At 44.2% G+C, this 12,877-nt stretch overlaps 1 protein-coding gene across 1 annotated transcript in view; it reads left to right on the forward strand.

Annotated features, from left to right (window-relative positions):
• GOT1 (glutamic-oxaloacetic transaminase 1) overlaps positions 1-12,877 on the forward strand; it is a 30,812-nt gene extending 17,935 nt beyond the window's left edge. The window contains exons 6-9 of the mRNA XM_025880671.2: positions 1,320-1,470; positions 1,551-1,716; positions 2,458-2,600; positions 12,309-12,877. Coding sequence (XP_025736456.1) covers positions 1,320-1,470; positions 1,551-1,716; positions 2,458-2,600; positions 12,309-12,448 — 600 coding nt within the window. The 3' untranslated portion in view covers positions 12,449-12,877. The remainder of the gene's footprint in view (positions 1-1,319; positions 1,471-1,550; positions 1,717-2,457; positions 2,601-12,308) is intronic.

Below are 12,877 nucleotides of genomic sequence, written 5' to 3' on the forward strand. Positions count from 1 at the left end.
TTTATAGCTCAAAGTGTATATATTCTTCATTAACATGTTTAGAGAATAACAGTGAGAAACTGTTATGTGGCAGGCACCAGGGGGTACAAGAGTGAACACAGCAGAGACGGTCCCTGCCCTCAGAGAGCACACAGCCTGTCTGGGGGGACAGCCAAGTACTGTGGCTGTGTTGATGGGGTTACGTGGAGGCATGTAGCCCAGACTTCGGGGAGTGCGTGCATGTGTGCGTGTGCGTGTGCACGTGTGCATGCTAGGAGAGCAGTAGTGGCAGAAGAAGCCATGTTGAAACTTGAAGGTTGAGGACAGGTGGGGGCTGGCAGGGATGGAATGTTCCCTATGGAGGGAGGAGTGTGATCAAAGCCCAAGGCAGAAGTCACGGCCCATTTAAGGAATTGGAAGTAATTCTCGGTACAGCCTAGAGTTCTAAGGGGTTGTGAGTGAGTTAGAGGTAGATGGGGGCCAGGTCCTGTGCTGAGGCACTGGACTTTATTTGGAGGGCTGGGGAGCCACTGAAAAACTTCAATGTCATCAAAACTTTGTGGTCATCAGGCTACACAGCAGGGAGTGGGTCAGAGGAAGGCAAGTTGAGACAGGCCCAGGGAGTGGTTAGGAGGCTGTTCCCGCGATCCGGGTGGGAGCTGATGGGGATCTGAATGCAGGCCATGGCAGGGGCAGGCCTGAAAGGACTCTCGAGCTCCCGGGAGATGGGGTGATAAGACCTGGGATGTGGTTGGATGTACTGGATGCGAGGGAGGAGCTACCAGGAGTGGAGGATGCACCCTGGCCTTGGCTTGGACAGCTGGGGGCACAGAAGTGGTGTCCACTCAGAGCACAAGCCCAGTAGGATGGGCAGCCTCAGTTGTGGGGCGTTCTTTGAGGAGGTCGGAGGGGTGGGAGTAGGGACTCCGCGGTCTCCTTCGTCTTAAGTGCCCAGTAGATTATCCCCGAGATTGTTGGGGAGCCCTGGGGAGACCAAGCTGACTTAAGCTTATCACACCAGGAATTCAGAGGGAAGACTCCACCAACACAGGACACTACCTCCATGTGTCACAAATAAGTCCTGTTGGCAAAGTGGCATCGTGACTCTAGGACAGTATACTTAAAAAAAATAAGGTTTACTGAAATTGTTAGATTTGTTGGTTGGTATTTAGCTGAACAGAGGAACAGAGGTAAAGTGGTGGGTGAATGCAGAAAGGGAGAGCGAGGACAAATGGGTAGTGTTAGAAATTCTGTGCAGGCACCAGTTGGGGAAGGAAGGCTGGTGTCTGAGGTTGGTTCCAGAAGGATCTCCTGCCCTGACTTGCTTTCCTTCCTCGCAGCGCCGGTTTCTGTTCCCCTTCTTTGACTCAGCCTATCAGGGCTTTGCATCTGGAGACCTAGAGAAAGACGCCTGGGCCGTTCGCTATTTTGTGTCTGAAGGATTCGAGCTCTTCTGCGCTCAGTCCTTCTCCAAGAACTTCGGGCTCTACAGTGAGTGCTCTCCTGAGTTACAGCCCTGCCCCGCCCCGCCCGCCTCAGTGCTCCGAGCTGACTCTCATCCTTCCCTTTAGATGAGCGAGTGGGCAATCTGACCGTGGTTGCAAAAGATCCTGATAGCATCCTGCGGGTCCTTTCCCAGATGGAGAAGATTGTGCGAATTACTTGGTCCAACCCCCCCGCTCAGGGAGCACGAATTGTGGCCTGTACCCTCTCTAACCCTGAGCTCTTTAAGGAATGGTAAGGGGCGCGAGGCCTGATGGGTGAGGTGTGGGAATGTAGAACAGTTAGTTGTCCCATTACATTTAACTCTCTCTTCCTTTGATTTTGGCAGAGGCAGGACAAAATTACTTTAAACTCCGAGTCTCAGGTACTTCTGTAAAATGAGGCTGGCGCCTACTCTCATGAGTGTAACACACACGTGTGAGTACACGACGCTGGCCCAGAGGAGGAAGCACTCGAGGAATGGGGCGTTTTCCCCACCCTCCCAGCACTAGGCTTCCTCCCCTAACAGGTGGGAAACACAGGAAGGAATTCCTGATAGAATAGTTTATCCAGCTGCAAGTCATTGTGACAATTTGGGGACTCTTCATTCTTATTTAATTTGCATATATTTTGCCTTTTTTGGAACAGTAATTTTTATATGGTAGCTAAATCTACAGTCCGCTCATTTAGGCCTGATAAAATACATTATCCCGTCTGGGTCAGGGCCTAGGTGAATTCTGGGTTAAAACATGAATGGTATTACTGCCAGTAGATCCAAGACGAGCACTAAACTCCATCAGAAGCTCACTTCCTTCCTTCCGCCCACTAAGTGTCTCTCTGGCCTGCTTGTCCAGCCAGCCACGCACCCACATACTACCGCAGGCAGGTCGTGATCTCGTTTTCAGTGTATTACATTACATTTTTTAAACCTACGTGCTTCTGTGAGCCACCTGTCTGCCCTAACCTAGATTGATATTTATATTGCTGTCCACTCAGGACAGGTAATGTGAAGACAATGGCTGACCGCATTCTGACCATGAGATCTGAACTCAGGGCACGCTTAGAAGCCCTCAAGACTCCTGGAACCTGGAACCACATCACTGAGCAAATTGGAATGTTCAGCTTCACGGGCTTGAACCGTAAGTGTCCCCAAACCACTTCGAATGCTCACTATCAGACACAGCCCTTCTCCCTGTGCTCTTGCGTTTGGCTCCTTTAGCTGTCCCCTTTGGTCAGCCCTAACTTTGGGCCAGAACAAGTTAGGTTTTCTTAGTGAAAACCTGCTGACCCGTAACTAGGATATTTTCATTTTTGTGGGCCGGGAAGTAACAGGATTTGTAGCCCGGAGCCTTGCTTTATGAAAGGTCTCGTGTAAATGCTAGGGTACCTTTTGGCTTTTCCTTAATCTTAAGTGTAATTATTACACCTGATTATTCAAGGACCTAATTTCTTAACAGGTCTTTCCTCGTCTTCAAGCATTGCCCTGAAAAAAAGAGGTTACGGAGTGATCTCTAGTTCATAAATAAGAACTGGTAGTTGGAGTTGAGAGCCCATTGGCAGTCTAGTGGGCAGCTGTACATGATCTTGGGCAGCCATCGGTGGGGCATATCAGTAATTGGTTGTCCTGCTGACAGAGGATTCATTCATTTAATAATTCCCGAGCACCTGCTGGCCAAGCCACGGGTCACATGGTGCTGTTTGGCTACTTGCCTGTGTGTGGAGCTTGTGTCCCATGGCTCTAGGGACAGTTTGTGCCTGACGTGGGTAAGTAAATGGAACATCAGAGGTGCTGGGCAGCACAGTAAACAGGGGCCATCAGGGCGCCTGTGTAAAATGAGCTCAGAAAAAGCAGAAGGAAATATAAACAAGAAAGGTGGTGGTGACTGTATATTATAGATCCCTAGGAATAATTTGGGGTAAAATAAGGTTTCCCAAAAAGTAAAAGCCAGTTGTCCTCGTGATTCTGGAAAAGGGCATTAAGTTCATTTAAATAAGTAAAATCATCCTTTACAATTTTTAAAATATTAAGTGTAATAGAAATGGTATTTAGTAGTAATATTCTAAAAGCTCACAAGGTAGGGATGTCTCCCCATAAAATACCTATATTATCCCACTCTCCAGAGTAGGAAGTTTTATTATGAATTAAAAAATCGTGAGAACAGATCTGTGCCTATAACATGGAAGTTATATTTTAGCACCTGACACTATTTACCCTTTTTAAAAACACATTTTTGTTTATGTTTTTTTTTTCCCCTCCCAACATTTTATTAGGAGAAATTTAAAGCAGAAGAGGTGGAGGAATTGTACCCACCACCTCAGTTCTACCGTGCTCATGCTACAGGCCTCCTTTATGGCCTTCTGTCCCTCTGTCGTCCGTGTGAGATCTGTGCAGCCCCTGAAATGGTACTTGAGAAATTGTGTATGTGTGTATCGGCCTTTTTCCAGGGAAAGAGTCCATAAGTTTAGCTTCTTTGCTGTGATGCTCCCCTCCCCTGACAAAAACAGAGAAGTTTCATTTTCATTAAAAAAAAAAAAAAAAAAGGGTTGGGGCGCCTGGCTGGCTCAGTGGTGGAGCATGCAACTCTTAGATCTCGAGGTTGTGAGTTCAAGTCCCACATTGGGTGTAGAGATTACTTAACAATAAAATCTTAAAAACAAACAAACAAAAAACAGGATTGGAACCCTGGAACCACATCTGCCAGTGGGGCTTCGGCTTTACGAGTAGTGGTGTGCCTGTGGCTCTGAGGGTGTGTGAGGCTAGGCCTGGTCTCCTTGCCTGAGTTCACACAGCTCACGCTGGTCAAGGCTGCTTGTGAAGGTCACTTTGTTTGGAGGGGTCCATGGTAGCACGGGGTACAGGGTCCAGATTTTACACTTCCATGCAGAGACAGCTTAGCCTCATGGCTAAGAGCCCAGACTTGGGAGTTACACTGCCTTCCTTAAAATCCCAGGCCCACCACTGACTAGCTGTATGACATTGGGAAGGTCTTCTAACTTCCCTCTGTGCCACCGATACATGGGAAAGATAAGGTTATTATCAAGAATAACTGAGTTAATATGAAGTGCTTAGAACACTGCCTGGCACATAGTGTTTGCTCCTCTGATTTTTTTTTTTTTTTTAATTCAGTTAGCCAACGTATAATACATCATTAGTTTCGGATATAGTGTTCAGTGATTCATCAGTTTGATATAACACCCAGTGCTCATCACATCATGTGCCCTCCTTAATGCCCATCAGCCAAATACCCCATCCCCCTACCTCCCCTCCAGCAACGTCAGTTTGTTTCCCCTAGTTAAGAGTCTCTCATGGTTCTGATGACTTCTCATTCAGTTTTCCCTCCCTGCCCCTATGATCATCTGCACTGTTTCTTATATTCCACATAGGAGTGAAACCGTATAATTGTCTTTCTCTGATTGACTTATTTTGCTCAGCATAATAGCCTCCAGTTCCATCCATGTCAATGTAAATGGTAAGCATTCATCCATTCTGATGGCTGAGTAATATTCTATTGTATATATAAACCACATTTTCTTTATTCATCTGTCAATGGGCATCTTGGCTCTTTCCACAGTTTGGCTATTGTGGACATTGCTGCTATGAACATTGGGGGGCAAATGCCCCTTCAGATCACTACATTTGTATCTTTGGGGTAAATACCTAGTAGCACAATTGCTGGGTTGTAGCATAGCTCTGTTTTTAACTTCTTGGGGGAACCTCCATACTGTTTTCCAGAGTGGTTGCACCAGCTTGCATTCCCACCAACCGTGTAGGAGGGTTCCCCTTTCTCTGCATCCTCACCAACATATGTCATTTCCTGACTTGTTAATTTTAGCCATTCTGACTGGTGTGAGGTGGTATCTCATTGTGGTTTTCATTTGTATTTCCCTGATGCCGAGTGATGTTGAGCACTTTTTCATGTGTCTGTTGGTCATTTGGATGTCTTCTTTGGAGAAATGTCTGTTCATGTCTTCTGCCCATTTCTTGATTGGATTATTTGTTTTTGGGGTGTTGAGTGATAATTTCTTTATAGATTTTAGATACTAGCCCTTTATCTGATAAGACATTTGCGAATATCTTCTCCCATTCTGTCGCCTGTCTTTTGGTTTTGTTGACTGTTTCCTTTGCTGTGCAAAAGCTTTTTATCTTGATGAAGTCCCAGTAGTTCATTTTTTGCCTTTGTGCCCCTTGCCTTTGGAGACACGTCCAGCAAGAAGTTGCTGCGGCTGAGGTCGAAGAGTTTCCTGCCTGTGTTCTCCTCTAGGATTTTGATGGATTCCTGTCTCACATTTAGGTCTTTCATCCATTTTGAGTCTATTTTTGTGTACGTTGTAAGGAAATGGTCCAGTTTCATTTTCCCAACACCATTTGTTGAAGAGACTGTCTCTTTTTCCATTGGATATTCTTTCTGGCTTTGTCAAAGATTAGTTGACCATAGAGTTGAGGGTCCATTTCTGGGTTCTCGGTTATGTTCCATTGATCCATGTGTCTGTTTTTGTGCCAGTACCATACTGTCTCGATGATCACAGCTTTGAAATACAGCTTGAAGTCCAGCATTGTGGTGCCACCAACTTTGGTTTTCTTTTTCAACATTCCTTTGGCTATTCGGGGTCTTTTCTGGTTCCTTACAAATTTTAGGATTATTTGTTCCAGCTCTGTGAAGAATGTCGATGATATTTTGATAGCGATTGCATTGAACATGTAGATTGCTCTGGGTAGCATAGACAATTTAATAGTATTTGTTCTTCCAATCCATGAGCATGGAATGTTTTTCCATTTCTTTGTGTCTTCCTCAATTTCTTTCATGAGTGTCTGTAGTTTTTAGAGTACAGATTCTTTACCTCTTTGGTTAGGTCTATTCCTAGGTCTCTGATGGTTTTTGGTGCAATTGTAAATGGGATCAACTCCTTAATTTCTCTTTCTTCTGTCTCTTTGGTAGTGTATAGAAATGCAGCTGACTTCTGTGCATTGATTTTATATCCTGCCACTTTCCTGAATTCCTGTATGAGTTCTAGCAATTTTGGGGTGGAGTCTTTTAGGTTTTCCACATAAAGTATCATGTCATCGGCAAAGAGTGAGAGTTTGACTTCTTTGCCAGTTTGGATGCCTTTTATTTCTTTTTGTTATCTGATTGCTGAGGTTAGGACTTCTAGTACTCTGTTGAACAACAGAGTTGAGAGTGTCATCCCTGTCGTGTCCCTGACTTTAGGGGAAAAGCTCTCAGTTTTTCCCCATTGAGAATGATATTTGCCCTGGGCTTTTTGTATATGGCTTTTGTGATATTGAGGTATGTTCCCTCTGTCCCTACACTGTGGAGAGTTTTAATCAAGAAAGGATGCTGTATTTTGTCAAATGCTTTTTCTGCATCAACTGAGAGGATCATATGGTCCTTGAACCACCCTTGCAGCCAAGGAATAAATCCCACTTGGTTGTGGTGAGTAATCCTTTTAATATACTGTTGGATCCTATTGTCAAGTATCTTGGTGAGAATTTTAGCATCCATATTCATCAGGGATCTTTGTCTGTAATTCTCCTTTTTGATGGGGTCTTTGTCTGGTTGTGGTATCAGGGTAATGCTGGCCTCATAGAACGACTTGGAAGTTTTCCTTCCCTTTCTATTTTCTGAAACAGCTTCAGAAGAAAAGGTGTTAGTTCTTCTTTGAATGTTTGGTGGAATTCCCCTGGGAAGCCATCAGGTCTGGACTCTTGTTTGTTGGGAGATTTTTTATTACTGCTTCAGTTTCCTTGCTGGTTATGGGTCTGTTCAGGGTTTCTATTTCTTTCTGTTTCAGTTTTGGTAGTTTATATGTTTCCAGGAATGCTTCCATTTCTTCCAGCTTGCCTAATTTGTTGGCATATAGTTGCTCATATGTTGTTGAAATTGTATTTCCTTCGTGTTGGTTGTGGTCTCTCCTCTTTTATTCATGATTTTATTAATTTGGGTCCTTTCTCTTTTCTTTTTGATAACTCTGGTTAGGGGTTTATTGATCTTATTAATTCTTTCAAAGAACTGGCTTCTAGTTTCATTGATCTGTCCTACTATTCTTTTGGTTTCTATTTCATTGATCTGTACTCTAATTTTTATTATTTTTCTTCTCCTGCTGGGTTTAGGCTTTATTTGCTGTCCTTTCTCCAGCTCCTTTTGTAAGGTAGCTTGTGTATTTGAGACTTTTCTCATTTTTTGAGAAAGGCATGTATTGCTATGTACTTCTTCCCTGTTAGGACTGCCTTTGCTGTATCACAAAGGTTTTGAACAGTTGTGTTTTCATTTTCATTTGTTTCCATGAATTTTTTAAATTCTTCTTTAATTTCCTGGTTGACCCATTCATTCTTTAGTAGGGTGCTCTTTAATCTGCAAGTGTTTGAGTTCCTTCCAAATTTCCTCTTGTGATCGAGTTCAAGTTTCAAAGCATTGTGGTCTGAAAATATGCAGGGAATAATTCCAATCTTCTGGTACTGGTTGAGACCTGATTTGTGACCCAGTATGTGATCGATCCTGGAGAATGTTCCATGTGCACTCGGGAAGAATGTGTATTCTATTGCTTTAGGATGGAATGCCCTGTATATATTTGTGAAGTCCATCTGGTCTAGGGTGTCGTTCAAAGCCCTTGTTCCCTTATTGATCTTCTGCTTAGATGACCTGTCCATTGCTGTGAGTGGGATCTTGAAGTCCCCTACTATTATTGTATTATTACCATTGTGTGTCTTTAATTTGGTTATTAATTGGTTTACATAATTGGCTGCTCCCAAGTTAGGAGCACAAATATTTATAATTGTTAGATCTTCTTGTTGGATAGACCTTTTAAGTATCATATAGTGTCCCTCTTCATCTCTTACTCTACAGTCTTTGGTTTAAAATCTAATTTGTCTGATATGAAGATTGCTACTCCAGCTTTCTTTTGATGTCCATTAGCATGGTAAATGGTTCTCCACCCCCTCACTTTCAATCTGGAGGTGTCTTTAAGTCTAAAATGAGTCTCTTGTAGAAAGCATATGGATGGGTCTTGCTTTTTTATTCAATCTGATACCCTGTGTCTTTTGATTGGAGCATTTAGCCCATTTATATTCAGAGTAACTATCGACAGATATGAATTTAGTGCCATTATATTACCTGTAAAGTCCCTGTTTCTGTAGATTGTCCTGTTTCTTTCTGGTGTCTGTTACTTTTGGGCTTTGTCTTGGCTTACAGGATCCCCTTTAATATTTCTTGCAGGGCTGGTTTAATGATCACAAATTCTTTTAGTTTCCGTTTGTCCTGGAAGCTCTTTATCTCTCCTTCTATTCTGAATAACAGCCTTGCTGGATAAAGTATTCTTGGCTGCACTGTTTTTCCTCATTTAGTTCCCTGAATATGTCATGCCAGGCCTTTCTGGCCTTCTGTGAATAGGTCTGATGCCAGTCCAATGTTTCTACCCTTGTAGGTTAAGAAGCTCTTTCCTCAAGCTGCTTTCAGGATTTTCTCTTTAGCTCTGAAATTTGCAAGCTTCACTATTATATGTTGGGGTGTTGAGCTATTTTTATTGATTTTGGGGGGCGTTCTTTCTACCTCTTGGACTTGAATGCCTGTTTTTTTCCCCAGATTAGGGGAGTTCTCAGCTATGATTTGCTCAAATATACTTTCTGTCCCTCTGTCTCTTTCTTCTTCCTCTGGGACCCCAATAATTCAAATATTGTTTGTTTTATGGTATTGCTGATTTCTTGAAGCCTCCCCTCATGGCCCATTAGTTGTTTTTCCCTCTTTTCCTCAGCTTCCTGCCTTTCCATCATCTTGTCTTCTATGTCACTGACTCTCTCTTCTGCCCCATATACCCTAGCTGTTAGAGCATCCAATTTATACTGCATCTCATTGTTAAAGCATTTTTAATTTTAGCCTGATTAGATTTTATTTCTACACTAAGAGACTAGTGTCTTCTATGCTTTTTTCAAGCCCAGCCAGTAACTTTATAATCATTATCCTGAATTTCAGCTCTGACATTTTACTTATATCCATATTGATTAGATCTGTGGCAGAGAGTATTACCTCTCGTTCTTCCCTTTGTTGTAAATTCCTCCTTCTAGTCATTTTGCCCAGAGAAGAGTGAATGATTGCTAGAACAAACTCAAAATATCAACCATGACCCAAGCGAAATACACACTAGACAAATCCAAAGAGGTCAGGCACCAAAATGAAAAGAAAAAGAAAAAAAAGGTGGGGGGAAGAGAGAATATAATCTTCCAGGTGAACAAAACAGGGTGATCCACTTGGTCCTGGGTGTATTTTGGTCTGTTTGTTAGAAGATGCTCAATCCCAAAATTGTAAAGAAAGCAAAACTTATATATATACAAAAATAAAATTGAAGACAGTGAAAGGAAGCCAAAAATGAAGAGTATATCTGTAAAATGTAAATGTAAAAATGAATGTTAAAAAATGACTTAAAAATAAAGAGCTGATAAAATAAGAAACTAGTTGAAAAGGAAAAAAAGAAAAGGAAAATTTTAAACTGAAAGATGAATCATGAGAAGAAACCTTGAATTATATATACTTTTTTTTCCTAGTGCTGGAGTTTTGCAGTTCTTTGTGCTCCATAAAGTTGGTATTTGCCTGATGTTCCAGCTGATCTTCTGAGGGAAGGGCCTGCTGTGCTGATTCTCGGGTGTCTTTGCCTGGGCAGAGTTATACCACCCCTTGCCAGGAGGCCAGGCTCAGTGTAAGCTGCTTCAGGTTCTTCTATGTGGCTTTTCTTCCCTGAAGGCTTTCCAAGCCGATTCAGAGGCTGAAAATAAAAATGGCCGCACCCTGATCTCCAGCCCCAGAGCTGAAAGATCAAGGACCTCTCTCTTCAGTAAACTCTCAGGGAAATGCAGTCTTCACTTTTGTGTGCGTCAAACTCTGCAGACTCCTGCAGTGTGCACCCACACCGATCCTCCTGGGGGAGGGAGGAGGGTTGCCGAGGGCCTGCTGCCTGCAGGGCCCCTGGACAGAGAGCAGTCACCCGTTCCTGCTTTATAGCAAACCAAGCTGAGCACCCACTCCTGGGCTCACTGACCATAGCCAGTCTCCTGAGTATTGGAGTGACTCAGGCACCCCCGTTCTTTCCGTGACCCCGGGGATCCTGAGACCATACTGTCTCACCTAGGATTCTGCCCCTCTTGGCCAACTGAGCACCTTTCAGGCAGGGATGTCTCTCACCAGAGCAGCCTTCTAAAAGTTCCAATTTTGCGCTCCAGGGCTATATCACTTTCCAGTAGCCAGCTTCCAGAGGCTCCCTTCCCTGCCGATTATCTTCCGATTAATCCCCTCCGATTCACTTCATACCTCCGACCTTGCAAAAAGTGATCGCCTTTCTATTTGTAGAATTCCAGCAGTTCTTTTCTTACATCTCAGGTTGAATTCATAGGTGTTCAGAATGATTTGATAGTCATCTAGCTAAACTCAAGGGACCAGATGAAACGAGGACCCCTACTCTTCCACCATCTTACCTCCCTCTGCTCCTCTGGTTATTAAGATTTTATTACCATCTGAGTTTGGGCTGCTGTGACATAACACCATGGCCTAGCTGGCTTCAACAACAGACATTTTTTTTCTCAGCGTCCTGGAGGCCGGGCAGTCTGAGATCAGGGGGCCAGCGTGGTCAGTTCCTGTGGGGGCTCTCTTCGAGTTTGTGGCTAGCTGCCTTTTTTTTTTTTTTAAGATTTATTTATTTATTTATTTGAGAGAGAATGAGATAGAGAGCACGAGACGGGGGAAGGTCAGAGGGAGAAGCAGATTCCCCGCTGAGTGGGGAGCCCAATGTGGGACTCGATCCTGGGACTCCAGGATCATGACCTGAACTGAAGGCGGTCGCTTAACCAACTGAGCCACGCAGGCACCGCGGCTAGCTGCCTTCTTGCTGTGTCCTCCCATGCTGGGGGTACGGGAAAGGGAGAGAGAGCACAGGCACACACATACCAGCTCCCTAGTCTCTCATAAGGGCACTCCTGCCAGCACAGGGGCTCTACTCTCCGGGCGTCATCCAGACCTACCTCATTACCTGCCAAAGGCCCCAGCCCCTAATACCGTCACGTTAGAGGTTAGGGTTTCAACCTAGAAATTTTGATGGGACACAAACATCCAGTCCATGACAATTACCCATTCCTTCAAATCAATAGTGCTAATTAAGGGTGCTAATTATTTAGGCAAAAATCAAATAAAATTGTCTCATGGCTTTGCAATAAACCAAAAATCTCTAGAGACTGTGGCATAAGGGAAGGACAGGCAGTCCCTTCCAATTTCCTGCATGAGCATTTCTGCAAACACGCGGGATAGCCCTCCTGTGTGTGTGTGAATGAGGGACCTGAGAAGTGCCAGGTTACAGGGGCCTTGGCAGTATCTCAGCCTACGGGGTCATGCACACAGCACTTACCCACTACCTCTAGCACGGGGCCTTGGACGATGTGCTGTGAGAAGGAAACGTCAAAGGGAGTTTGCTGCTGTGTGTTTGGGGAGAAGCAAACCCCCTTCCTTCCAGGGGTTAAGGAAGAGCTAAAAGAAGCACTTCAAACTAGTTGTTTTCATACCAGTGGAATGTTCTTAAGTCTGAGGCTTGTTTTAAAAGGGTGTCCCGGTGAAGGTACCATGCAAGCTTCCGTTGGGAGGTAGTCCCACATTACAATTTCCCATTGGGAGCAGCCATATTAAGCTTTCTGGGGATTAGAAGTAAGAATCAATGAAGCATAATTCCCTGTGTTTTTGAATTGAATAAAAAAACTTTTATTTTGCTTCTCTGTGTTGGGGGAAAGAAGGAAAACGGCAAATGTCATGGAATCTCTGAACCCCCATTGCTGAGAGGATGCCTACTACTCTCATCCTATTTCTTTTGGTTTTCAACAGCCAAGCAGGTTGAATATCTGGTCAACGAAAAGCACATCTATCTGCTGCCAAGTGGTCGGATCAACATGTGTGGCTTAACCACGAAAAATCTGGATTACGTGGCCACCTCCATCCACGAAGCAGTCACCAAAGTTCAGTGAAGAAACACCACCCAAACCAGCACCACCAAAGCGGCCCTCTGTCTTGCGTGTTCCCCGCCTGCGCCAGCCTCGCTGTGTGTACCACGGATAGAGACTCCGGAGGACTAGAATCTGCCCTAGTGAGGTGGCTTCCATTTAAGGCGGCTCCACACGAGGACAGCATCCTTGTGAAGAAATGGGGGCCTGGGATCAGAGCCCCTTGGGAGGCTGGAGCAAATTAAGGTTTTTATTTAAGAAGAATAAAAAGGTACTTTGATCATGAGACGTAGTTACCTTGCTCCCTCACTGGAAGCCAGAATGTTGCCTCTGTCGCTCCTGGGCTTCTGGGTTGCTTAACTCTGCACAAAATCTTGCCCCAAAGATCAAGTTGTCTGAAGAGCCAACTGTGATTGTGAGTGTTGGCTGTGTCATTAAAGCTTGTCATCTCTA

Source organism: Callorhinus ursinus, unplaced genomic scaffold, assembly GCF_003265705.2.
Source record: "Callorhinus ursinus isolate GAN/ISIS: 27379988/994484 unplaced genomic scaffold, GSC_fseal_2.0 scaffold20, whole genome shotgun sequence".
NCBI classification, from domain to species: Eukaryota; Metazoa; Chordata; class Mammalia; order Carnivora; family Otariidae; genus Callorhinus; species Callorhinus ursinus.